Source organism: Polypterus senegalus, chromosome 18 (genome assembly GCF_016835505.1).
Source record: "Polypterus senegalus isolate Bchr_013 chromosome 18, ASM1683550v1, whole genome shotgun sequence".
In the NCBI taxonomy this organism is placed as follows: Eukaryota; Metazoa; Chordata; class Cladistia; order Polypteriformes; family Polypteridae; genus Polypterus; species Polypterus senegalus.
Window position 1 is genome coordinate 69,627,315 of NC_053171.1, and position 25,431 is coordinate 69,652,745.

General features: G+C 38.0%; 1 protein-coding gene across 3 annotated transcripts in view; it reads left to right on the plus strand.

Moving 5' to 3' along the window:
- zfyve26 (zinc finger, FYVE domain containing 26) overlaps positions 1–25,431 on the plus strand; it is a 152,547-nt gene that overhangs the window by 48,890 nt on the left and 78,226 nt on the right. For 2 of the 3 annotated variants that reach the window (XM_039742229.1, XM_039742231.1), the window contains exons 7-14: positions 4,217–4,381; positions 4,492–4,580; positions 7,843–7,997; positions 12,176–12,379; positions 14,396–15,040; positions 16,330–16,419; positions 19,562–19,621; positions 22,399–22,550. In XM_039742229.1, coding sequence (XP_039598163.1) covers positions 4,217–4,381; positions 4,492–4,580; positions 7,843–7,997; positions 12,176–12,379; positions 14,396–15,040; positions 16,330–16,419; positions 19,562–19,621; positions 22,399–22,550 — 1,560 coding nt within the window. The remainder of the gene's footprint in view (positions 1–4,216; positions 4,382–4,491; positions 4,581–7,842; positions 7,998–12,175; positions 12,380–14,395; positions 15,041–16,329; positions 16,420–19,561; positions 19,622–22,398; positions 22,551–25,431) is intronic. The other variant, XM_039742230.1, reaches the window with a different exon arrangement.

Here is a 25,431-nt window from a genome sequence, read left to right on the forward strand (position 1 = left end):
AAAGTTAAAGACATCTTGGAATGGCCCCGTCCGAATACCAAGAGGCAGGTGCAGGCTTTCTTGGGGCTAGCGGGGTACTACCACCAGTTCGCTCCCCGTTTCTCCGAAAGAGCAGCACCCTTGACCAATTTAACAAAGAAGGGCGCTCCCTTATACGTGGTGTGGACCAACAAGGCGTAACACGCATTCGGTGACCTAAAGAAGGCCGTAATGTCGGCACCTGTATTGAGGACGCCCGATTTTGGGCTCCCTTTTATTCTCCAGACCGATGCTTCGGACACAGGCCTGGGCGCCTTGTTGAGCCAAAGCGTTGATGGTGTCGAACACCCTGTGATGTATCTAAGCCGGAAACTGATGGACCGGGAGACCCGGTACGCGGCAGTGGAGAGGGAGGCCTTGGCCATTAAGTGGGCAGTGACCCATCTCCGTTATTACCTGCTGGGTCGCGAATTCACTCTGGTGACTGATCACGCTGCACTTCAGTGGATGTCCCTACATAAAGAGTCAAATCCGCGGGTCACCAGGTGGTTTCTGGATTTACAGCCGTATAAGTTCACTGTCACTTATCGACGAGGCACCCTTTAGGCCAATGCCGATGCCCTCTCTCGTATTCACGACCTCTCGGTTATGTCCGCCCGACCTGACGGTCTTGGGCCACGACGGTGGGGGGTGTATCATGTCACGCACACGCGAGTAGGAGACCGCGGATGGATTCGAACGCACCTGGGGACACATTCGCCGGCAGGGAATGGCGGGGTACTAACTTTCTCCCTCTGCTTCCTCATAGGAGAAAGGACCTTCCTCCACCATAAGCCGAGTTTTGACCGCAGTACGGTACTTCCGCCCTTCCTCCGCCATCTTGTCCTGACGTCATCAATCCCATCCTCCCTCACGGTCCTTCCCAGAATTCCTCCACTTCTGGCTCCTCCCTAATAAAATGGCCGCCGACGCCATGATACGGCGTCGCGCATATGAACTGTTTTGTTTGTATTTTGACCTGTTTTTTTCTTTATTGTGGATCGTCTGCAATATACGGGGCCGGAAAACCCCAAACCTTTTGCTGTCTCCTTTTGAATCTGTTACTATATATATATATATATATATATATATATATATATATATATATATATATATATATATATATATATATATATATATATATATATATATACATACACACACACACACGTGACCAGTCAGTTGTATGTAAGTGGGTTGCCGTTTTTTTACATATTCTTACATTTGGTGTTTTGGATCATCACATTAAAGCAAACACAAAACTGGATCAGACTATTAATCCAAGCTAAACTATTTACTAATTATTTGATGGCTTACTTCTTGTTTTTGTTCTGTTGTGAGAGTGCACCTCATGTTTCTCTTTAACCACCTTGGTCTTCAGACTACGAGCTGTAGGAAATAACTGTGTTATCTCATCTGTAAAGGACAAAAAACAATGCCAGTGGTTGAAGCGATTTCTGCATTGGGTAACTGAATCTTATCGCTTTATTTGATTTACTAATTTTAGTAAGTGCTTATCTGAGCTAAGTGGATGCTCTATAAATATAATGGTGCTATGGATACCAAGTCAGGGATGCTTTCCTTGAGACTTTTTTTTTTATCATCTTATTCTCTACGTATTGTGTGGAAGTTTATTTTCCCCTCACAGGTTCTAATTTTATCCTAAGTGTAAGTGACAGGCAAGTAAATGGATTTTCACACAAGACTACACCAGTGTGCATATGTGTGAAAAACCATGGGTGAGCGGTTACTGTAAGGACAAGTTCTCATTTTGTACCTACGATTTCCAGATATTTTACCACCTTCTTCACTACTCAGACTAGTATAAAGTTGCTCCACTAAACAGAAACATTATTAGATTTAGATTTGAGTTACTGTATAATAAAACTGAAAGCAGGAAGAAAAGCGGTAATAGCCTGCTGTGGCTGTCTGTGACTTTTAGTATGTGGTGGAATTCCAGACAGAACCTGTAGAGCCTGGCAAATGTCCGGGCCTTCAGTGTGGTTTGCTTCTTATCAGGACAATCTGCCTGTGTTTACAGTTGATATCTCATGGAAGTCCTTGAAAATTCTGTTTGCAAACAGTGCTGTTAAGGTTGTTTTTGTTGAATTTTCTTTTAGATTAAAAGATTAACTTCAGTATCAGTAACTTCAGTAATTGCTGTATTCCTTTCCTAGATGGATTTTTTTTTAAAATCACAAACGTGCAGAAATAGAACTGTCAATGTAAAAGTGAAATGTTTTACAAATTTGAAGCAGCAAGGATCTGTGCATGTATACTAATGTGTGTTTTTTGGTTTTTTTTTTTGTTCCTAAAAGTTGAATTACATAATATATTGTCTTGGTCCATTTTTGTATTATTGCTGTCTTAGGCCTCCTCTTTCTTTCAGTTGCAAATATATTTTCATTACTAACATGATCTGATTGAAATCTGACTGAATGGTGTCATCTTCTTTTGGGAGTAGACTGCTGCTCTTTTATATTTGGGTTTATCTAATTTCCAGTACAATCCAATTTTTTTTTTTTTTTGCTCAAATACCTGTCATTTCAGGCAAAATAAACTAAAATGTCATATTTATTAAACCTGTTAAGTTACTTGCTAATTGAATTCTGTCATTGTCCAAATTAATGTCAATGTGCCTGATCTAAGTCTGTTTTGATATTTTCTATTTTTGATCTGCCAATTTTGTTGCATTATTCATGAAAAAACAGAGGCTGTGAATTCAAAATAATCACACTATCAATAAATTGCTGAGTCCAGGGTTCTCAGGACATGGAATCCTGTTTAGTTTGTCCATGGCTTCTGTCAGTTTACCGTAAAATTCCTGTTAGACCCCGCACATACAAAATGGGTTCATGCAGAACACAATATTTATGTCTGTCAAAAAAATATGAGCTATATTTTGAAGATAGTCCACTTGAGCCTAATGTAAGAAAATGCCCTAGAATGCATTAATGGTACCTGGATGTACTAAAGTATATTTTTGATGCCAATATGAGCAAAAATAATATAGGACTTAAAAGGTTTTGTTTTTTGACACAACACCAAAATAAAATCCATTCATGTAATGGCTCACTACGGCTTATTGGCATTTTTGGGCATTTATATCTGTTGAAAAGCTAAAAACAGTATTTTTTAGGTTCTGTCATTTTAAACGTTGTAGTTGTTGTTTTATAACCCTTGTTTGCTTGCATTGTGTAGAGCAGCTGGCAAGACTCCCCTCCCCAACACCTACTTATGTCACACCATTTGGTGAATGGCGTGGGCATGTAAACTGATAGAGAAAATAGTTCATGTATCAGAATTGCGTTTCCTTTTTTTTTTTGCTACTTGTTTATTGCTATGTATTGCTTTTTTAGTAGGACAAAACAGTCCATTGGAATGTTTGCATGGTGTGACAGGAAATTACCAGTAGGCAGGAAAATATGTTCACATGAGTCTCATTTCCAGAAGCCACTAATAGAGCTTATGGTGTTGCATATGTCTGACATTTTCCATGAAAGTGCACTGCATTGCATTTCCAGTTCTGAATTCCTTTACTGTTTAATCAGATTTGCAATGCTAATGAATTCAGTGCTTTTTCTGGTCATTTTGAATATTTTTGGCCCATTTGTTTAAAAGTTTTTTTTTGTATTAAATACTCTTGAAGTGTACAGTCGTACACATCAGGTTACAACAACATTTATTTATAGAGATCATTTTCTTACAAAAAGTGTTGCTCAAGGTGTTTTGCAAGAAGTAAATGAAAGAGTTGAAAAGACAAGAGATAAATATAAAAAATACATCTTTACTGTACACATACACAAATAAGTAATAGAAATGAAAGAGTCCCTAACCATATGTTCAATTACTACTAAATAAAGACAATTGTTTAGACTTTAATTTTCATATTTCTAAAAGACCTTGTCGGGGAACCCGATGGCTGGGAAGGGGTGGGAATTAAAAGTAAATAATTAAGTAAATAAAACACCTCTAGCATACAAGAAAGTTTTTCACTGCTATTACTGTATGTTGCATCGTCCTAAGAGATTGGACATGGTGGGGCTCATCATTAGTTTAAGCTTCCACAAACTTGCCAACATCCAAGGCAGCTGCAGAGGATGCCCCAGGTCAATTGTGTGTGATGGTGGTAGTGTTGGGTGAGAAGAGTTTGCATTCTCAGTAATTGACTAATGCAGTGTGTGTGCTGTTGTGTCAGGTTGCAGCCTTGAGCTTGGTGAAAAGGGAAGACTTCTCTGGTTTAAAAACACTCTTGGACAAGGAGTTGAGACCTTTGTCGAGGCTTCTGCTTTTGCTAGGATGGACCCACTGCCAGAGTCTGGAATCTGCAAAGGCTTTGCTACGTATACTGCATGAGAACAAAGTACGGTACAAGTATTAGGTGCTTTTGTTTTATGTTGTCTGACTGCCTGATAGATTTTGATATTTTCTACTGATTATCACATTGTTGGATATCATGTTCTGTATTTCTAGGAGCTTCATTTTGACTCTGTTTTAAATGAGTATGCTAATGGATTATCGGCTCAAATCAAAATACTGGAATGGTGCTGGGAGTGCAACAGGTAAAAACAGAATGGTGTGAATGTGGACTTGACGTCATGCCATGCCTAGAGGAGTATCCAACTCTTATGGACTTCAATAACAGTTGATATTTGGTGAACACCATATTAAAATAAATGTCTGCAATTCAATGCAATACATATAACTTTTTCAACACACAATCAAAGATTTATACATTACTCAGAAGATGTCATACAATGGTATATCCTAATCCTATTAAATTTATTTTAGATAAGATCAGTGGGGTTGATCTGCACATAAACTAGAAGCCTTCATGTTGAAGTCTAGTTGGTGTGAAGATGGTTGTCTAGCTGTTCCTTTTTAGCTACCCAAAACCTTTGACTTTCCCGCACTCTTTGCTCTGCTTCATGGAGCTCTGCCTTGTACTAGTGCCTGATACTTACTTTCTTTCTGTACAGACCCTGAAGAGATTTGTCCTAGCAGACGCTATAAAATTGAATTGATTGACTGTTAAGTTAAAAGTAGCCAGCAAGAAGTCAAACAAAAGGACACCTCTTTTTCAGGCAAAGGACCCGAGTTGCCTTGAAAGCTTGCATATTGTAATCTTTTTAGTTAGCCAATAAAAGGTGTAATTTTGCTTAACTTCTTACTAAATCCATAATGGCTAACATGGTACAACACCCAAGTATCCATCCATCCATCCATTATCCAACCTGCTACATCCTAACTACAGGGTCACGGGGTTCTGCTCGAGCCAATCCCAGCCAACACAGGGCGCAAGGCAGGAAACAAACCCTAGGCAGGGTGCCAGCCCACCACAGGGCACGCACACACACACACACCCACACACCAAGCATACACTAGGGGGAATTTAGGATTGCCAATGCACCTAACCTGCATGTCTTTGGACTGTGGGAGGAAACCGGAGCACCCAGAGGAAACCCACGCAGACACGGGGAGAACATGCAAACTCCACACAGGGTGGACCCGGGAAGCGAACCCGAACACCCAAGTAGCCAACAAAAAATGCAGACCTGAAACAGTAGAGGAAATTGGCCGGACCACTGTAGGATTAAGTGAGGTGGAGTGGAACCATCAGTATACCTGTATTCTAAAGTAAAGCATGCATTTTATGTTTTAAAATATCAATATTATACGGATACTGCAAAGAATATGTAATATGGTGACCTTTAAATTTGTGACAGGATATTCAATACTACCTTTTATAATTTTCCTAATGATCTTACAACTGACAAAAACAAACTTTAAATGTGAAAGAAAATATATGCTAGTAAATGTTTTAGTCTCTATAGGCAATTGGATGTCAGTTTTACCTTTTGGAGGTTTATTCTTAAATGAGAAAAATAACTTAACAGTTTAATCTTAGCAATGTAAATATCTTTGAATGAGAGGTGCAGTTGAGCAGGAACGCTCCAATTATGAAACCATGTTTGAAAGTTGACTTTTTCACGTTTTTTTAAGTAAAAGCAATTGTTGAGTTGTTCATATTCACAACTTCATTTTTTCCTCCTTTTTTCTTTAGTTTTTATGTTGTACTTCCTGTTTTTTACATCTGCAAATAACTTCTCCAGACCTAACTGATTTTTTTTAATTATTCAGACAAATAAGAAAGAAGGGTACATTAATTATTTATTTAGCATTTTTGTAACACAGAATTAAATCAAAAATAACCAACAGTATTCACACTTATTTAGACTTCTGTACTCTCCTGTTGCCTGTCAATATGGTTGGCGTTACATATATTTGCATTTTAGTCCATGGAAGGCACCAGATTGATATCACAAGTAGAGATTACACTGAAACTACACTGAGGAGCTAGCTTTTTTTAATACCCATACTGTAGTAATGTTGAAAGATGTAAATACTGTATAAGCTGTCCATTTTGACTGTGGAAGTTACACAGAATCGGACTTTGAAAAAAGATAACGGAAAAAAGAACTTAAACTGCCCAGTGTGGAGAAAAAAAAATGTGTAGATCACGTTTGAAAATCTATTAGGAAACAGAAAGGAGTCGCACAAGCTCCTGGAAACGTTAATTATCACTAATGATATACTGTATATAACTATAACTGAAAATGTGAAAGAAACGTACAGGTTGGAAAATAAATTAGAAATCTAACCTTGGGGTCAGAATATATTTTTAAATAAATGGGTAAAAAGGCCTTTGTAAACCAAAAACCGCCCCAGGCAAACATAGTAGAAATGTTTCAGAAAGCATAGATATGCACACCTTAATATATTCATATTTCTCAATAGACAAAATCTGTTTATTAAGGACTTCTTTCATACACCATTAGCATTACCCGTAAAAGTCTGCTGCCATTGTTCATTGAGTAATTGTTTTTTATTATTATTATTTTATATTCTTCTTCTTCTTTTGGCTGCTTCTGTTAGGGGTTGCCACAGCGGATCATCTTTCATATCTTTCTGTCCTCTGCATTTTGCTCTGTTACACCTATAACTTGCATGTCCTCTCTTACCACATCCACAAACCTCCTCTTAGGACTTCTTCTTAGAGCTATTTTGGCTGAAGGCTCTCCCAGGGACATTATTATATGAACAATGCAAAAAATGCTTGTTTTTCTTTAGCTAAATCAATATTTTTCATTGGGGTGTGAATCTGCTACCTTACAACTGTTGAATTATATTGGGATTCTAGATAATAGAAACAAGTTATAAAACTTTTACATACATTTTGTATTTGGAAATGAAAAGTTCAGCTATCCATTGTCACACCTGTTGTGTTTAAGAGGTACAGGGAACTGAAGTGTACCTCTGCCATAAAAGCAGGAGAACAGTCACACACTCCACTTGCACTAACGCTACAGGCCTGGAATTGTGTCTGAATTGTTCACTTTCAATGAAAACCAGCAGATGCTGTAACTCTCCTCAAGTAGGGAATCACCAGTCTTATGATTTATTATTAATATTGCTGCTTATTTGCGCAATCTGTTAGAAACAGTGATGAAATTTCCAATGTATGTAATTATTTTAATTAAACAAAAGAATGAAGGCAGGCTGTGAATTGTTTCCATCAGTGTGTTATTACTTAATGAGAAGATGGTGAATTTGGCTCGCATGAGTAGGGTCAGATGTGCATTTTGTAAAACTGTTATTTAACAAGTTAGTCAGTTTAGCTCTTTGTGAGTTTTTTTTTTTTTGAATACGTCATTCAGTTTAGCTATAGGGAAGTTTAGTTTTTATTTTATTACAACATATCTTATAATTTTGATTGGTTTTTTTTATGTCTCTCCTTTTGCTTTTTTCCCTCCCTGTCTTAAGAAATAATATTTCAACTAAAGACCTCTTAAGACACCTGCACAGTCTTGACACTCACTCTGCACTCTATGTCCTGCACTCACTCACCAACCTTCCAGCTCAGGATGAGGACACGATCTTGGCTATGCTGCAGGCTCCAGCTTTACCTGGCACCTCAGGCAAGTATCTCTTTTTTATAGCAGACACATACTGCCATTAAAGTCCCTTACTCTGCTCTAGAGCCTTTGTCTTTAGTGTTTTCCATGTTTAGAGTTTGAGCTCAACGAGCAGTTTAAATTGAAATATTTTGGAATATGCCAGAAATAGAAAAAGTGAGGGCTGCTGCTGGAGGATAATGCAATGAATTGTCAGCAAGGCTGTGTAATATATATATTTTTTTTTTTAAAGGAATGGTTCCATTAGCTTTGCACTTTAACTTTAATGCTGCTCCGTTTACAGATGGAAAAACATAAATAGAACACCATCAGACAGACACCAGTCTAAGTCCAAAAAGACACACTTTTTTTTAAATAAATGTCCCCAACACAGTCCCGCACAGCAAACAGTGCTCCCGCACCAAATACCAAACATGGGCTTCTTAAATGTTCGTGGCTGCCTTTCTTCCTACTGTCGCTGGAGCTTCGTCCACCTCCAGCTCCTGACTCTCACTCCTGAGTGGTGGTTGCTGGCCCCTTTTATAGCCCACCTTGAAGTGCTTCAGGTGCTTGATCACCTGTTTCTGACTGCACTTCTGGGTGGGGCTGCAGAGTCGTCCATGCAGGCTCAGGGACCCATGCAGCACCCCCTGGCAGCCACTCCAGATCCCAACAGGCCTGTGGACAACAAAAACAACAACATTTATTTATATAGCACATTTTCATACAAAAAATGTAGCTCAAAGTGCTTTGCATAATAAAGAATAGAAAAATAGAAGACACGGTAAGAAAATAAAATAAGTCAACATTAATTAACATAGAATAAGAGTAAGGTCACTGGCCAGGGAGGACAGAAAAAACAAAAAAAAACTCCAAATGGCTGGAGAAAAAAATTAAAATCTGCAGGGATTCCATGAGACTGCCCAGTCCCCTCTGGGCATTCTACGTCACATAAATGAAACAGTCCTCTTTGTATTTAGGGTCTAACGGAAGGACTTGATGATGATGGTCATGTAGACTTCTGGCTTTTAGTCCATCAATGTTGGAGCATCATGATGCTTTGAGTAGGTGGTGGTGGCGCAGACCGCCACCACAAAGAAACCGGAAAAAGAAACAGAAGAGTGAGTAGGGGTTAGTATGGATTTTAGAGCCACTATGAATATTTATTTATAATGAATTGAACATACAGAGTATTAGGATTAAATTAAAGTGAAGTTATGAGAAGGCCATGTTAAAGTAATGTGTTTTAAAGTGCTCCATTGTATTAGACTGGCGAATTCCTATTGGCAGGCTATTCTAGATTTTAGGTGCATAACAGCAGAAGGCTGCCTCACCACTTCTTTTAAGTGGAGAACTCCCATCTCCCATGGAGCCCTGTTGGAAACTGAGGCACCCTCGTCTGCCAGGGAGGCTGCCACCAGGTACTGAGTAGCCCATGGTTGCTCCCCTGAAACATGCGTTGAAGGGGCGTCCTGGCCAGGTCCCTCCACAGTGTCTTGAAAATTATTGCACATAAAATGAACATTAAAATGATCTGCCTGTCTTTTTTTTTTTTTAGATTCATGACTTTAACAAAAAACAAATTTGTTTAAGGAGCTTCATTCTTGTTAGTAAATTAATGGATACCCTGCTTGGAGTTAGACTGTGATCATGACTGTCCTCCCACCCCTCCAGTTTCTTTGTACATTCTCATAGTATGGTTGAAACCAGGAAAAGAGAGTATCACAATTCATACAAAAGAGCATTGTGAGACAGTTCAAGATTTGAGTTGTAGACCCAAGTCTGGAAAAACACACAAATTGTTTCAAAGATATGGAAGATCCCAGGGCTCAGTGTAATCGACTATGTAGAAGTGGAAAAATATTCTAGACTAACACCATACTGTCTGAGTCTATTCCATCTTTCAAACCTAACTTGGAAGGGTGGTATAATTCAAAGACACTTTTTACAGAAGCTTCTGCAAAACCAGCTATGACCCTGAATTATTTACCAAAGTTGATGGCTACAATAACAGTTGATGTTCATGGACCAGGTGTCTCAAAAGACACTATAAGAGTGTGACAATGAGTTCTGAGAGCAAGAGTGTGTAGCCAATAAAAAATCATAATCGTATACAACCAAATAAGTGAATAAATTCTGAATCTTTAATAATTTTGCGAGGTGAATCCAAAACCTGGTCTGAACAGAACCAGGGGCTCGATCACCCATAGACCTTGGATTATTTCGGATTGCATCACTACTGATAACGTTGTTAGAACTGGGCAATTGAAATTTAGTCTAATGATGTTGGAGGTTGCTGATTACAGTAGTTGAAAACATAACTTGTTAAGACATTATAAACTACCAGAGGGGTGCCAGTCGTGATTATGCAGAACAGGGATACAAGTATACGGCTTTGAGTCTGAGTGAGCATTAGGCTGCAGAGTTTTGAACTGAATGTAGCTGAGATATTGGATTAGATGGAACACCCACCCATAGAGTTTACACCAGTGCGTGACAAAATCATTGACAAGTGTCTTAGGCTCAGACAAACAGATACAGGAGATGTGGCAGTGGTTCAAAAAAATAATCTATATACCAGTTGAAGAATGGGAAGAATCCAGAATGATTCAAAGTTCCTCACAGAGGGTGAAGGTATGAATGTATCATTGTCTAGTATCAAGCTAAAGGAGTTTATTTTTATGATGGGCTGTTTTTATATCATTTAATTATAAGAGCTAATCCTACCTGCACTTAGATTCTGGAAATCATCTTGTGATCTCTGAACACCCATTTTAAATAAAAAAAATATCTGATGTGGTCTCTCCTAGACCTTCTTATATACTCAGATATGGGGATGGACATTTGAGGAGTAAACCACAAGACAATGATTATATCTTTTATATTATGTACATTAAAGAACCATCAAGAACAAATCAAATTAATAATATATCGAACAATTATAAAAGTAAAGTTGAATAAATCGGACTCTTCAGCTGCATGAATGAAAAAGTGCCAGTTACAGTTAGTGGAAATAGCTCAATATTTGACAGAAATCTATGTTTTGCACCTAATAATTGTATGCAAAATTTGGTTTACCTAAGTGAAAGCGTACTGAAGTAATCATGTTTACATACACACACACACACACACACACAGTTTCGGACTCGGGGAGGTCTAAAATGTTGAGATTGATCAAAATCTCGAGGTTGAATTTTTAGACGATTACTATACTTTCTCTATAGTTTGTATACGAGAAAGTAAAAAGGTAATACATAAATAAATCTCAGTAGTAGCAGCATAGAAATTCTAATGCTGTCCAAATCTAAAAGTAATGTCGCATTGAGCAAGCATGTACGGTAGATAAAGAATATTAGACGACTAAACAAAAATAATTAAGGAATTCCATGGCTCTCTAGCAGGACCCATGGTCAAAATTGAAAGGTTTGACTTGACTTTAGCAGTGCCAGAGATTGTTTTGATTTTTATCAAGTGTTATCCCAAAGCTTCTTTGTTTTGTTTTTTGTTTTTTTTTTGCTGAACATATACATATTTTCAAGTTCATAAGGAACCTTTTCAATGTCATCTTTAATTACACAAACTCTTTTCAAATGCTGCGTAACTTGTCAGTGGTAAAAACACATTGTTTACAAGCTGTTGAATGTTTGTAGATTATTCACTGTGAATTTCCTTTTTTTTCTTATATCCAAGGCCTAGATATTCTTTCAGCTGAAAAACCCTTGTGTTTAGTTAAGAATTTGATCTCCCACAAGCGTGTTTTTTGCATGTATTACTGCTCGCTCAATTCCAAATGTGTATGTCTCTGAACAAATAGTTCTTAATAATGTTAGCTGGATTGAGACACAATATGCTTTACAGAATGTTGTAGGAGAGCACCTCTTTAAACAGACTTGCATATTTAGATGTTTGTGGCAGGTTTTTCCGTATTTTAAAAAAAAAAACCCCAAACAAACAAGCAATTTCCAAATCCACATTGTCTCTGAAGATAAAAAGTACATTGAAAAGTTAAACATTATATTTCTTTTTATTTTTAAATTTGGTATACTTCAATAAAGAAGTGGTTTTGTGAGTTGCAAAAGAAGAAGAGTCCTTACAGAACATCTTCATAATAGTGATTAGTGTATGTAATAGCTTTCTTACATATACTGTATGGTTGTTTGTCTTAATAAAGAATGCTAAATCTCACCCCTTCCCCGAAACAGGTTCCGCTGAGCTGCCTGAGACTTTACGCCTTGTTCAGTGTCGGAATGTGGCACTTTTCCAAGGATTCTGTGCTTTCAAATATGCTCTCTATGCACTTTGCGTCAATGCACACAAGTATTCTCGCTGCTCTGAATGTTTAGATGAACTTCTGGATGAGACACCTGGAGACCAGCTTGCAACGGATGGCCAGTTTACAGAAGAAGGTAACATGTGTCAGATTTACCATTCAGCATAAAAATCAAAAGGGGTAAACCTCTGTGGTAACTTCAGCACCTGCTTAATTATGTACTTTTTTGTTTAGGCCATCTTAATGGTATAGTTGTAGAACATATTTATGGATATTGCTGCTTTCTAGTCTAAATTGAATTGCCTTGACTTTCCTGCCAAGGTTTGCCTGGTTGATTGCCAGTTCTGAATTTTCCTTTGTTTGTGTGATGGTTTGACACCCTTCCAAAGACAGATTTTAGTACAGGTTTTCTGCGAACAGTTTTGTTATAGTGACATTTTAGTAATGTCACACTTTACTGGATACACAAGACTTTAATATGTGACTTGCATCATCGTCATCAAGGGGGTAGACATTTCTATGGCTGGGCAGCTATCCTGATGCCCACCATCTTCAGTCTGCCTAACTGGCAACCAAGAGGGACAAAATCTTTATTCTAACCCCAGGTCACAGAGGAAATGCTGTAAAAGCAATAGCACGGTAACAAGAAGCTAAGTGATGGGAGTCTGCAAGGGAGCAGCAGACTGAGAAAAGAAAGAGAAATGTGTTTAGGATAACTATGTATATGGCAAAAGCAAGACAGGGTGTAGTAAGTATGAATTTCTTAAAGTACTAAATATCTCTATTGAAAGTAAAGGGATTTAGAATGGGATAATGATATTTGTTGTGAGAAAATAAAAATACCATGCTGAAAGGTTTCTAAAAAGGAGATGGTAAAAGCACTGAAAAAGCAGCAGGCCCAGCTGTAGATATTTTGGAGGTGTTGAAGGCAGCGGAAGGTAAACTTTGTGAAAATGGCACTGGGCTTATGTTCTGAATCCGTTATTTTTTTGTAATAGATATGGTGGTGGTGTCCAGAAAAGTATATGGGAGCTCTTGTAATGTAGTGATTTTATATTGATGGCAAGAAGTGAATCTGAATTGAAGAAAGCCAAAGAAGACTTGGTTAATTTTCCATATTTTTATGTGCTGGTTACACTCCTCTCTGTTCATTGCAAGCCAGTGAGATTATATTTTATAGCATATTCCATTTTTTGTTTTATAGTAGTACAGAATAAGTGCGTGATTAAGAAAAAAGAATACGTAAAAAAAGAACTGTTCTTCATATCCCAAACTTTGAATAAGACTGGTCAAACATGTTGAGGCGCTATATAAATAAAATATCATCATTAGCAGCAAGTGGATGGTTTGCTTTTTTGGATGAAAGTGGCATTCAGCCTGCCATGCTGGATGATTATCTAGCCTAACTTCTAGATCATTCCTAAATCTCTGTTCTCTTTCACTGACTTTGTGGCTGTAAGCATATCCTTTGACTTTTAAAGAGGCATAGTGTAATCCGGTAAGCATTCCATAATTACTTTTTCCATAACATTTTCCACAGTTGATAGTTTCATTAATACTGTATATATTTAAAAGCAAGAACAAGGTTACAAATAAAAAGACAACAAAATTGGTTGCCATTAGATTAAACAGACGTAAAGTTATGTACCGCCATTATAAGGAGTCTCTATTGCAAGTCAAGCATTGCTCTTTTGGCGGTTCAGCCTTGTAGAACTGTCAGAGCGGATGTTCCGTCCAAAATATGTGATCCTTATGCTTCTTTAACGTTGTTTCTTCACATTGTAAACAGGCTAATTTGTTCTTCTCCATCCTTCCTGGTTACAACTTGTTGCACAGAACCTTCACTTTCAGTGTGTGTTTTGATTTCTTACTGATTAACTGAATAATTTACACATTGTTTAGAGTTTAAAAGAAAAAGACACTTTGGCAAACATGTCCATTACTACCAGTTCATTTGATAATCACAGAAGCCAAGCTAAACCTGTATAGAATATCTTTGTATTAGAGAGGATGCATAAACTCACAAGAACGCCCAAACTTCCTGGCTATCACTATTTTGCAATATTAAAGCAAATTCTGAATTCAAGAGGATTTCACTTCAGGGTAAACACTGACTGCTTTATCCTTGCTTTTCTTCTGTTTTGTTTTGCAGGATATCAGGCACTTTTTAAGACGTTTATTTCTAAATGTAAGCAGCATTTATGGAATTTGCCACTCACATTTCGCCTGGAGTTACTGGAGAACATTTATTCTTTGATATTTCTGTCATTTGATGACTTTAATTCAAGCAGAAATGATGATATTGCCTTGGAAGAGGATGATGAAGGAGAGAAAGACGAGACTGAGTGGTGTGATGAGACAGTAGGTCTTGACAGCACCCTGGAGCAGACGGATTTCTTGGAGTCTGAAGATCAGACAAGAACTGAATATGAGGAAACAGCCAGCAGAGTGTCGGCCAGGTCTGGAAACCATAGACAAGCAGACCAGAAAGATAATGATCCAAAGACTCAAACACTTAGCTATTTGCACATTAAGCACTTTATTAATGGAGTAGGTGGGTTTCTTGCTGATAAATTCGCTGTGGAGGCTTTCTTGAAAATGTTAAAAGAACAGCTGGATATGATAGACTGCAAGTTACAAGCAGTCAACGTTATACCAGAAACTGACACAGAAGTGGACGAGTTACTAAATTCATCAATAACTACTGAATTATTTAACACACGTCTGCAGAGGCTTGTGAAATATATCTCTGAGGCTGAGTGGCGATTTCAGGTGGTAACAAGCAACAGGTTAGCAGGTAAAGTGTGCCTATTCTGTGTTGTTCTGACTATTAGTTTTTCAGATCAAATAATTCCCTTTTAGAATGTGTGAAATTAGTGGTTATAGGTTAGGGTTTCATTTCTCCACTGAGAGATTTTTCTTTGCGTACTGTAGTGTATATCTTTGTTCTAAAATGGGCTTGAATATACAAGTTAAATGGGGGAAAAATACACATCTGCATACAACTTTTGATTCTGAACCAGAAATGGTTTTTCTATGGTGCTGATTTTGTAATGAACCAAATTAACCAAACTGTGTTTACTAAAATAGTTGCATTTAAAGTTTATAATATTTGTGGTTTATTGTGTATTCGTCTTGGTTTAGAATCACTTAAATCATTACAACACAACATATAGTACATTAAGTTGTTCATTTTTAAATCAAATAAAGTCTCGTAATTTGTTTAAAGAAGAGTTGGGTAGGAAGGAACAGCACAAAGTCACAAGCAGTTAATGCTGTAATAGATGACATTCATTGGCTGGCATTCTGGCCAGGGACCCTTACCTGGCTATCAGGCCAGTGCAAAGGAAGTTCTGGGACAGATAATGACTGGTGAATATTTTCACCCCAATATGCTAGATGGCAGCATCCTTAGGATTTGGTACCCATTCAGATACGCCCACAGTATGTTGGGAACTGGAGTCCCAATGTATATCCCTATTGGGTTCTGTGGATGCTGCCAGGGGTGTGGGGCTGGGGTTAACAATACCAGCTTTGTGGTGACCCAGAAGAGCTTGCAATGGACCATGTACTAACACTGGAAGTACTACTAGGTCTGCTTCACCTAACTGGGGAGTCAGAGTCAGGAGGCAGCGGGCAATACTCACTTGCTTGGATTAAAGAAGGACAGATGAAATTGATTGGCACACTCTTGTGTCGATTTTGGTGGATTTTGGATGAAATGTGTTTGCAACAAATAAAATCCCTTTATTTGAACTAGGAGATGTTTTGGGTGACATTGTGTCTGTGGTTTGAGGCACTATGGTGCCCATTACAATGCTTTACAGACATAATGAACAAAAAGGTACAAATGTAAAAAAAATCACACATATAGTATAAACATGCATGTATGCATCTAGAATGTTTAATCTACAGTACATTCAAAATAGTTGAATTTATATTCATTGTTATGAGTTTCTGGTTAATTTGCTGTCCCAGTTCGTTACACATTTTAAATGATTTATGTTTTGTTTTTTTTTTGCCTCATGATGGCAATGTGGACTGGTTATAGTTCATAATTTGTTTGTCTTTTTGTTTTTTACCCAGAAGCTCAGATATCAACCATGAGGAAACTGCGCCCTTTTGGCTTCCGTTCCAGTTTTAAACGGAGGAGACGGGCTGGCAGAAATAAGGCAGGTCTGTGGGATTTTTCCTTCTCCATGTGCCTCCTGTTCAGAATGGTGATTTATGTATTTACTAGCAGACCTCGTGCACTTCGTTGCAGTCGCTGTAGTTGTAATAATTATGTACCTACATGTGACTTATAGAGCTTCTTTATATACAATATTTTGGTTTGTCCTCCTGGAGCCAAAATATATAAATTTTCTGTATGACTAATTCATGAACATGCTACATAAAAAATAGAAACAGGAAAAATGGCAACACCGCTGGGAACAGCAGTAAATGAGATAAAGTAAAAGTCTACCAAACACTAAATGAGATAAAGTAAAAAAGGGCAACACCGCTGGGAAAAACAGTAAAAAACAACAGTACATGAGATAAAGTAAAAGTCTACTAAACACTAAAGTACAAAAACAAAGTAGAAAGTAACCGGAACACCGGCACACCACGTCCACTAAACACTAAGAAACACTAAGTAGAAAGACTAAAGGAAAAAATATTATTCAGTAAGTACCGCGTCTAGTAAACAGTAAATCAGTAAAGGAGAGAGGACTAAACACTAAGGAAAAAGAATGGCAAGACCGCGTCAGGTGTGGAGCTCAGCTCAGAGCGAAATGAAGTGAATGAAATGACGTGAATGGGAGGGGAGATGATCACGTGACTCCCCCACCCGCCTTAACTCTCCATCCCTCCACAAACACAGTCTCTCGGATCCCAACTCTCCTTTATATCTATATCTATATCTGTATCTATAATCTATATCTATATCTATATCTAGATAGAGATAGAGATATAGAGATTTATTTTAGGGATGGTCATGGTTAACCATCTGCCTGAATAATTATTGCTCTCAGGAGTGAACTGAACAGAGAATCACAATATCAAAATCTGACATCACTTTTCTACTGAATGTGGTGCAGGAAGTGGAGCAAAAATGGCACATCTTCCAATAGGTGGGACATGATGGCTTTTTAGTTTGGAATTGTTTTTCAGTCCACATTGTACATGGTTAAAATATGATGAAACAGAAAGTAAATGACAGCACATGATGTAGAGGGTAATACTCTTTGGCAATGAACGTTTCCAGATAAGAACAATGGGTATTTTACAAGGTTATCATGCACTTAGAAGGCAATGTGTCTCTCTAACCTTTATTGCAATACTTCACTAGCTATGCAGTGTCATCCGGATGCTCCCCTTACCCCTTTCCCAAGTCCACAATACTGTGTGGTTTTCCTATTTTCTTTTTTTCCTTGAACTTTAAAACTTTCCACTGTGGGCGGCACAGTGGTAGTGCTGCTGACTCGCAGTAAGGAGACCTGGGTTTGCTTCCCACGTCCTCCCTGAGTGGAGTTTGCATGTTCTCCCCGTGTCTGTGTGGGTTTCCTCCCACGGTCCAAAGACATGCAGGTTAGGTGCATTGGCGATCCTGAATTGTCCCTAGTGTGTGCTTGATGTGTGTGTGTGTGTGTGTGTGTGTGTGTGTGTGTGTGTGTGTGTTTGTCTTGCGGTGGGCTGGCGCCATGCCCGGGGTTTGTTCCTGCTTTGCGCCCTGTGTTGGCTGGGATTAGCACCAGCAGATCCCAAGCCCCCCATGACCCTGTGTTAGGATATCGCGGGTTGGATAATGACTGACTTTCCACTGTCTTGCAGACAGCCAGTCAGGTAATCGCCCTCTACAGGTTACAGCCATTAACTGCAGGCTATGCAGCACAGGCTGAATTTCCCAGCTGTCAGGTTGGAATATCAAAATATGAGACGAGAATGGAGGGCATCACAATAAACCCACCCTGATGTAAAATTACCCTAAAGAATGCAAGAGTAATCACAAAAGGTGTACCCCTCTGAAACTGACGGAAATTACAAGCAAATGTGATTTGTTTAGATACCTGTTCTCTACTATATGCAGTAGTAACATGCAAACAAGGTAAAATCAATTAGTCTTTGTGAAACAGCGTGGTAGTTCCCTTGTCACTGGCCAGGAAACTGATGACAGCTTCACTGTTCATATGAAAGTTTGAGAAGAGTATTTGATTTAACCTTGGTGAAAGTTTTATACAATTTTCAGGTTCAAAATTTTGTTGACATTCACTTAGAAATGATGATTGTCATTTGATCCACGAAAAGGGTAAACTGTGCATTCAGAACTTTCACCTCAGAAGCATTTTTACAATGATTGACAGAAAATATTATGCGGAGCTTTAATCAACACCATTACATATCAAAATTAATAAATCTGCATGTTTTGCGTTCTTTGAAGTACAATTGTGCAAAAGGTGGCAACATGGATTCAAGGAATGTGTCATACTTAAAACTTTTCTATTACCAAAACTCATTTGTTTAGAAATTATATTAAAGTCTTTCAGTCATTTTATTCAGTGCCATTACAGACTAAACGTAATATTACTTTCCTCTGTTTGTGCAATCATTAGCTATGGTTTTGTGCACACAATCTTGGTGCTTAATGCAGGCAGATCATAAAAATTGGGATAATTAACAGTCCTTAAACTTGGTTTTATACAGTACATTTTCATTCATATCCTTAGGTAGAAACACTTCCACCCAAGTATGTTCTGTTAATTATCGCAAAATATTTTATATCTTGTCCTCATGAAATAATATGAATGCCATCTCCCCTTTGGTCCACGTTGTCCAAAGTGGTTTTTATTCTAAACTCAATCTTTTTCTGCCCTTTTTTGTGACATACTAATATACCTGCATCTTGACTATGTGGTCCCTTGACTTTCAGGAGAAGCTGATTTGTTAAACACACTTCATTAACTCAGATAGGATAAAAACGCTTGGCTTTTCCTACCACTCCTAAGATGTTATGGAGTGAAATGAGATTGATTTCATTGATTACTAGAAAAATCTAATTGATAGAATGACTGTTTTATCGCAATACCTTTATATATCTTTAGCTCTGTAATATGTAGCAAAATGTATAACAATATTAAAATATTTCATGCAACTTTTTTTTTAAATGTAAATGTAACGCTTTCTTGTCCCATGCACTCCCATGTAGTTAACTACAGTATACTATCTTATGTGATTGCTGCAGAGTTTTTTTAAATGTTTTTGAGAATGTAATGTGCTGCATACAAATGCCAGATCTTTATTTCCTGAATGAATGTGTTCTGTTTGCTTTTTTTTAAAGATGGGGCTTTAGTGCTACCAGTTGAATGTGTAAATGGGGAGCTGAGTGCCACTGCTTCAGGTAATTGTGACAAAATCTTTATACATCAGAAGATACATTTTTTTGGTGTTTTTCTTACATAAAATGCAAGCAAATTAATCTAGTTTACTGTATGCCCCAAAATAATAATGTGTTTTTGCTTTCAATAAATCAGACAAACATGTAATACTTGCAATAGTTTATATTGTGTAAAAATTTACTTGGTGATGACTTGTGTGTGTATCTGTATGTGTAGGTATATACAGTAATTGTGGAAGTTCCTGTACTTGTTATTTTGGTTTGCTTATGCCATTGAGTTCTATTTAACTGTGGTGTGTGCATGAATAAAGAATATGTCCGTTTTGTATTGCCCCACGTGTGCAGCTATACAAACTGAGACTTCTGAGTAACTGCTTCATAGCACTCCTTGTGTAGAGCTTCAACTACACGTCCACAGCTACTTCAGGTAAGGAGACTTTACTTGCAAGGCATAAGCAGACCAAATGATTGCCTTCAAACCTGAGGATCACTTACCAAAGCTAGGGATTAAATTTGGATTGGTCTGATGTCGGCCCATGATGACCATAGACATATATAGGTAGATGTCGCATGACCAGCAGCCTTATTGTGACTGGCACTGCTGTGGAGTGAAGTAGTGGATAAAGATGCCTCACGCTTGTGCTGCTTGGGATTGTACAAACCACTGTACGCTCCAAACCAGATACTGGGGATTACATTTCATAGGTAAGGCTGAACAATTGTTTTGGTTATATTTAGCTATTAGAAAATCCTGTTTTATAATCTTAACTTTGTTACCATGGTAATAGCATTGTCTTTGTAATATCCTCAGACTGACAGCTGTGATTAATCGACTTTGTGGGAACAGACAGACAAGCATTAAAATCTATCACTTTGTACAATTTGTGAAGCCAAACTATTACTAGCAGTGCAGTTTTTTTTCTTTCTCATTAAAATTCAACTGAAAAAGAGTAAAGATCTGTAAAAGTGGTGCATGTGTGTTTTAGGAGGCTGGAATAACAACCCTTCAGCTGGTCATTTCCTGGCAATTTTCCGTCGTCTCATGGTTCGGTGTGGTACCTCTCCAAGCACCTCTGGAAACATGGCAGCACAGGATGAGACTGTCTCCCTGTCTGCTGTTAAGATATCTTCTACACCAGAAGAACAGCTTCCATCCCCTTTTGCAAATATCCCTGCAATTGTGTGCGACCATAGCTACTTACCATTCTGCTTTGGTGGCCTCGTGGAAAATGCCCTTGTTTACATTTTATGGTTTATCGTTCGACAGATTTTGAGAAAGCTGTCCTGTTATGTGTGCTGTGCTAGTTTGGTAACAGATGCTGTAATGGCATCATATGATAAAAGCTACCACTTGCTCACAATAAAAACAAAGAAGGTTTGATGATTCCTTCTGAGGGTACAGTCAAGGTGGTCAAAGTAGCTGAGCGTGTTATCCGAGAGTCGACAGTTGTCAGTGTATCTTTGATCAATCAGATTGGTTCAGATGTATCTTTTCTCAAGGAGCACATCAAGGAAACACAGTTTGAAATTGACAACCATCATTTTATGCTCATGTCTTTAGTTGTGTCTGTCTTCCACAAACTAAGGCTGCACCATATTGCCAGACTGAATACTCTCAAATTACAGAGTGGCAACACACGGAAAAAGCTATGTAAGACTATTCTGTTTCAAGGTATTTGGATCCTATCCTGTATATATTTAAGTAACCACATTGTGTGTGTGAGAGGGAGAGAGATTGAGAGAGGAATGAATGAAATTTTTCAAAAATTATTAAGCCAATTTGTATACAGTAAAATTGATTATTTTTGTCATTGAATGTATCAGTTCACTGTTAAAAGAAAGACCAGACTGCCAGTTGCAGTCTTACTATTTTGACTTTCAGACATTGGTCAAGTTTTCGTCTCGATAATTGCCACTATTAGTGTATAAATTGATATAAATAATTGCATTTTAACGATTTGTCAAAATCTGTTGTATGTAAATGATACTGTTTTAAACGTTATTGTTTTTTCATCAGAAAACCCGGTTTCCACGTCTACCTGTATTAGTTTAAATGGCACTTTTGCCACTCACAGTATGGCGGACGCGCTGACATATCGTGTCAACTGGGCAACACAGTGAATGTGGCATCTACCTATATATGTCTATGAAGATGACCACCAGTTCCTACTATATGGGGGCTACATTGGTAGCATACCACTCAACAGCTGACATTTGCAAACCTAATTGTGGAAACAGATACCATAAGTGTGTAACACAATTTGTTAATAATAAATTGGTTTGCACAATGTATTGACATAAAGTCAACTCATAGTCCACAAAGTCCATGTTAATTGTTAGTAGATTACTGTGTATCACGACTAATAGATTCTCTCCATCTTGTGACCAGAACTTAAAAGAAGCATATCTTGCTATAGCTGTAGGTCTCTCCAACAAATCTGTTCTCTCTGCCCTTTTTGAATTGGAGTCTTTTAATTTATGTTATGGTCTTGAGGTGACTGACTTTATTTTAAGGCAAGGCATACAGCGGAAAATAGGGCTGCTGTTGGCTCGTGCACAGCTTAATATGGTAGAATAGTGGAAATGGAACCTTTTATATACTGCAACATTTGGCACCTTATTAAATGCTTTCTGGAAGTCAAGATACATAATATCATATGCTCTACTGTGATCAGATCCTGTATGGTCAAGAAACTAGTAAATCTGCACACAATACTTTGTGTAATTTGTTTGCTTCAGCAGCATTCATTCAGTCAGTCATTATAGTTTTATTTTTTCAGATGGGAGTGCTGGTACCTTCTCTAGCCACAGTGATCGTGATTCCAAGTTGCCATCAGTCCATAAAAGCCTAGTAATTCCTATGATGTTGTCAACTCCCGAATCTCTTCTCATCTCTTCAATTCTGAGGGGAAACTTTTCAACAGCACACCAGGTAAGGCATTCTAGAGCTTATACCGGTGTCTAATGACTTCCAAATTTTTCTGACTGTTTACATTATATGTTACATTTTACTGTCAAAAAAGGCACTTTTCTAATTGTTAATATCTTGAAAGGAAAAGCCAAAAGGAGTGAGGCAAGTGCTTTTGCTGAAACTAGTATTACAGCCTGATGTTAACCAACAGCATCAGTAATTCAGCAGCCAACCAAGACAAATTAGGTATTGGGTATCTAAGTTTATCTGTCAGTTTCACAGTAAGCTCCATTTTAAGAGGCTGTAAAAGAAAATAATGACACTACACTTAAACATTATGCTGCATTTGCTAAGTTAAAAGTCACAATGATGTTTCACTGATGAGAAGAAAACAGATTGTGGTATTGGAATAGAAAAGCAAAATTTAAACTTCAAGCATAATGTAAATATTGGCACCAATGCATTTCTGGGTTTATGTTATTTTTGTTTGGTTATATATTATACTTGATGATGATGATGATGATGGAGCTTTATTTGACCCCAAAGAGAAATCTGGCTTTTTAAAGGAGCTCTTTAATAAATGAACACATAAATAGATAAGTAAATATGTACACACACTCACTTTGGTCTAAACGTACCCCAGAATGGCTATAAAGCAAGAAAATCAAAAGAAAGAAAAGTTCTGACTTGGCTGTCACAGTCCCAGTGAAGCATTATGTAGGCGTATTGTTGTTGATATGAAGGAGCCCCCATAGTGCTTCTTGACACGTGTCCGATAAATAAATAATTTATATGTGCCAGCCTCCGTTCGAATCAGTCTACAGTACCTCATTTTGGAGCGGACCTTGCCTCCACATATCTAGCAATACTTTTTTGTTTTTTGATTTTTAAAGTTGGTCCTGTTTCACTACTACGCAGGCAGATTGCAGTGATAGCACTGCTACCTTGCAGTTAGGAGACCTGGATTCACTTCCCAGGTCCTCCTTGCGTGGAGTTTGCATGTTCTCTCCACGTGTGCGTGGGTTTCCTCCAGGTACTCCGGTTTCCTCCCACAGTCCAAAGACGTGCTGGTTAGGTGCATTGGCGATCCTAAATTGTCCCTAGTGTGTGCTTGGTGTGCGAGTGTGTGTGTGTGCCCTGCGGTGGGCTGGCGCCATGCCTGGGGTTTGTTCCTGCCTTGCGCCCTGTGTTGGCTGGGATTGGCTTGAGCAGACCCCCGTGACTCTGTAGTGAGGATATCGCGGGTTGGATAATGGATGGATGGATATAATAAAAATAGCAGTGGCCCTAGCACTGACCCCTGTGGAACACCACTCTTAACATCGGCCAATTCTGATGATGTTCCTCGCATCATCACCCTCTGCTTCCTGTGCCTGAGCCAATTCTACACTCATTTACAAACATCACTGTAGTTTGATGCCCAGCCTCTCATGTGGCACCTTATCAAATCAAATGCTTCCTGAAAGTCATGATCAATAATATCATATGATCCACTTTGATCATATCCTGTATAGTCCAGAAATTGGTAAATAAAAGTTAGTAGTTTTAACTCAGTTAGTGGTAACACATCAATTTTCAAGTGTTCAAGTACCCAAATGTCTCTCAGAACTACTATTAAGAATTGTTATCAATGATTCCTTACATAACTGCTTGTTTCTTCCTTACTAAACTTGTTCCAGATGGGTCGACATGAACACCCCATTTTTAAGACTTGTCAACATATCTTAATTGGTTGAGGCTTTAAGTTTTATCTCGGCCATTCCACAATATCATGTTTCTTCCTCTTATTGCACTCTTAGGTGGAAGCTTTAGTATCATTGTCAAGGTTGGAAAACACTCTTTTCTTAACACTAGAATTACCTGAGCCTACGAAAAAACTTGTATATACGTCCCACCTTAAATCACTTCTTAAATGCCTTCACACCTTTCTGCCAGCGTCCTTTGTCCTCTAAATGTGCTGATAAAGAGAAGCTAGAAGCAGCCGGCTATTCCATCCCCCCACCAATTTAGAACGTGCACGAACTTCTCCCAGCTCATGCCTTGATTGAGTATCTGGGAGTAAAGTGGAGTTTTAGAGTGGAAATAATCGATTGTTGTTTGGAACACACGCCTGTTGTCTGAACATGTCTGTTCTGTTTCTATAGTAATCTGTGTAAACACATTATTAAAACAGAAACGTTTTTTATATTCTATTAGTAGATGACAAAATGTAGGCATAAACTATATAATGTATGAAGCCTGAAGTCCAAATATCAAAGAAACATTTTCACAAAAGGTACAAATATAACACAACAATTGCACTTTTATTCAAAAATATAGCTGCAGAAAAAAAAAGCCGTCTTAACATGTGACATTGACACCCTCTTATTACGACCGCCTCCGTGGCGCAATACAATGAGCTACTGACTGGGAATCAAAAGGTTGCAAGTTCGATCCTGCACCACTCCGTTTTGAGAAGTAAACTGCTCTTATTCTTACTATTTTAGAATAAAAGCATACATTTGATTTCAGTCTGTAACAGCCGGTGTAATTTATGATCCTTGTAAAGGTTAGCTTTGTTTTTTATTTTTTTTATTCACTTTTCATTCTCTCAGTCTCGTTCAGAATCAATCCATACAACCCCATCTTACACAGCTGTTTTCACTTAAAGACACGCTATAGCTCTGCAGTGTACCACGATACATATGTTGGTGTAAAAGTATAACAAAACAAGTGCCGACAACCATACAGAACTGATTCCACATCAGAGAATTTCCAGTTCCTGCATAAATTCACACCTGATCTGACGCTGTTCGTTTTCAAATAATATTGCATTAGTGCGATGATGTTTTCACATATATTGTCTCTTTCTTTCAGGTTTGTAATAGAAACCACAGCATAGAGAGAAGTGTGTACATTGCTT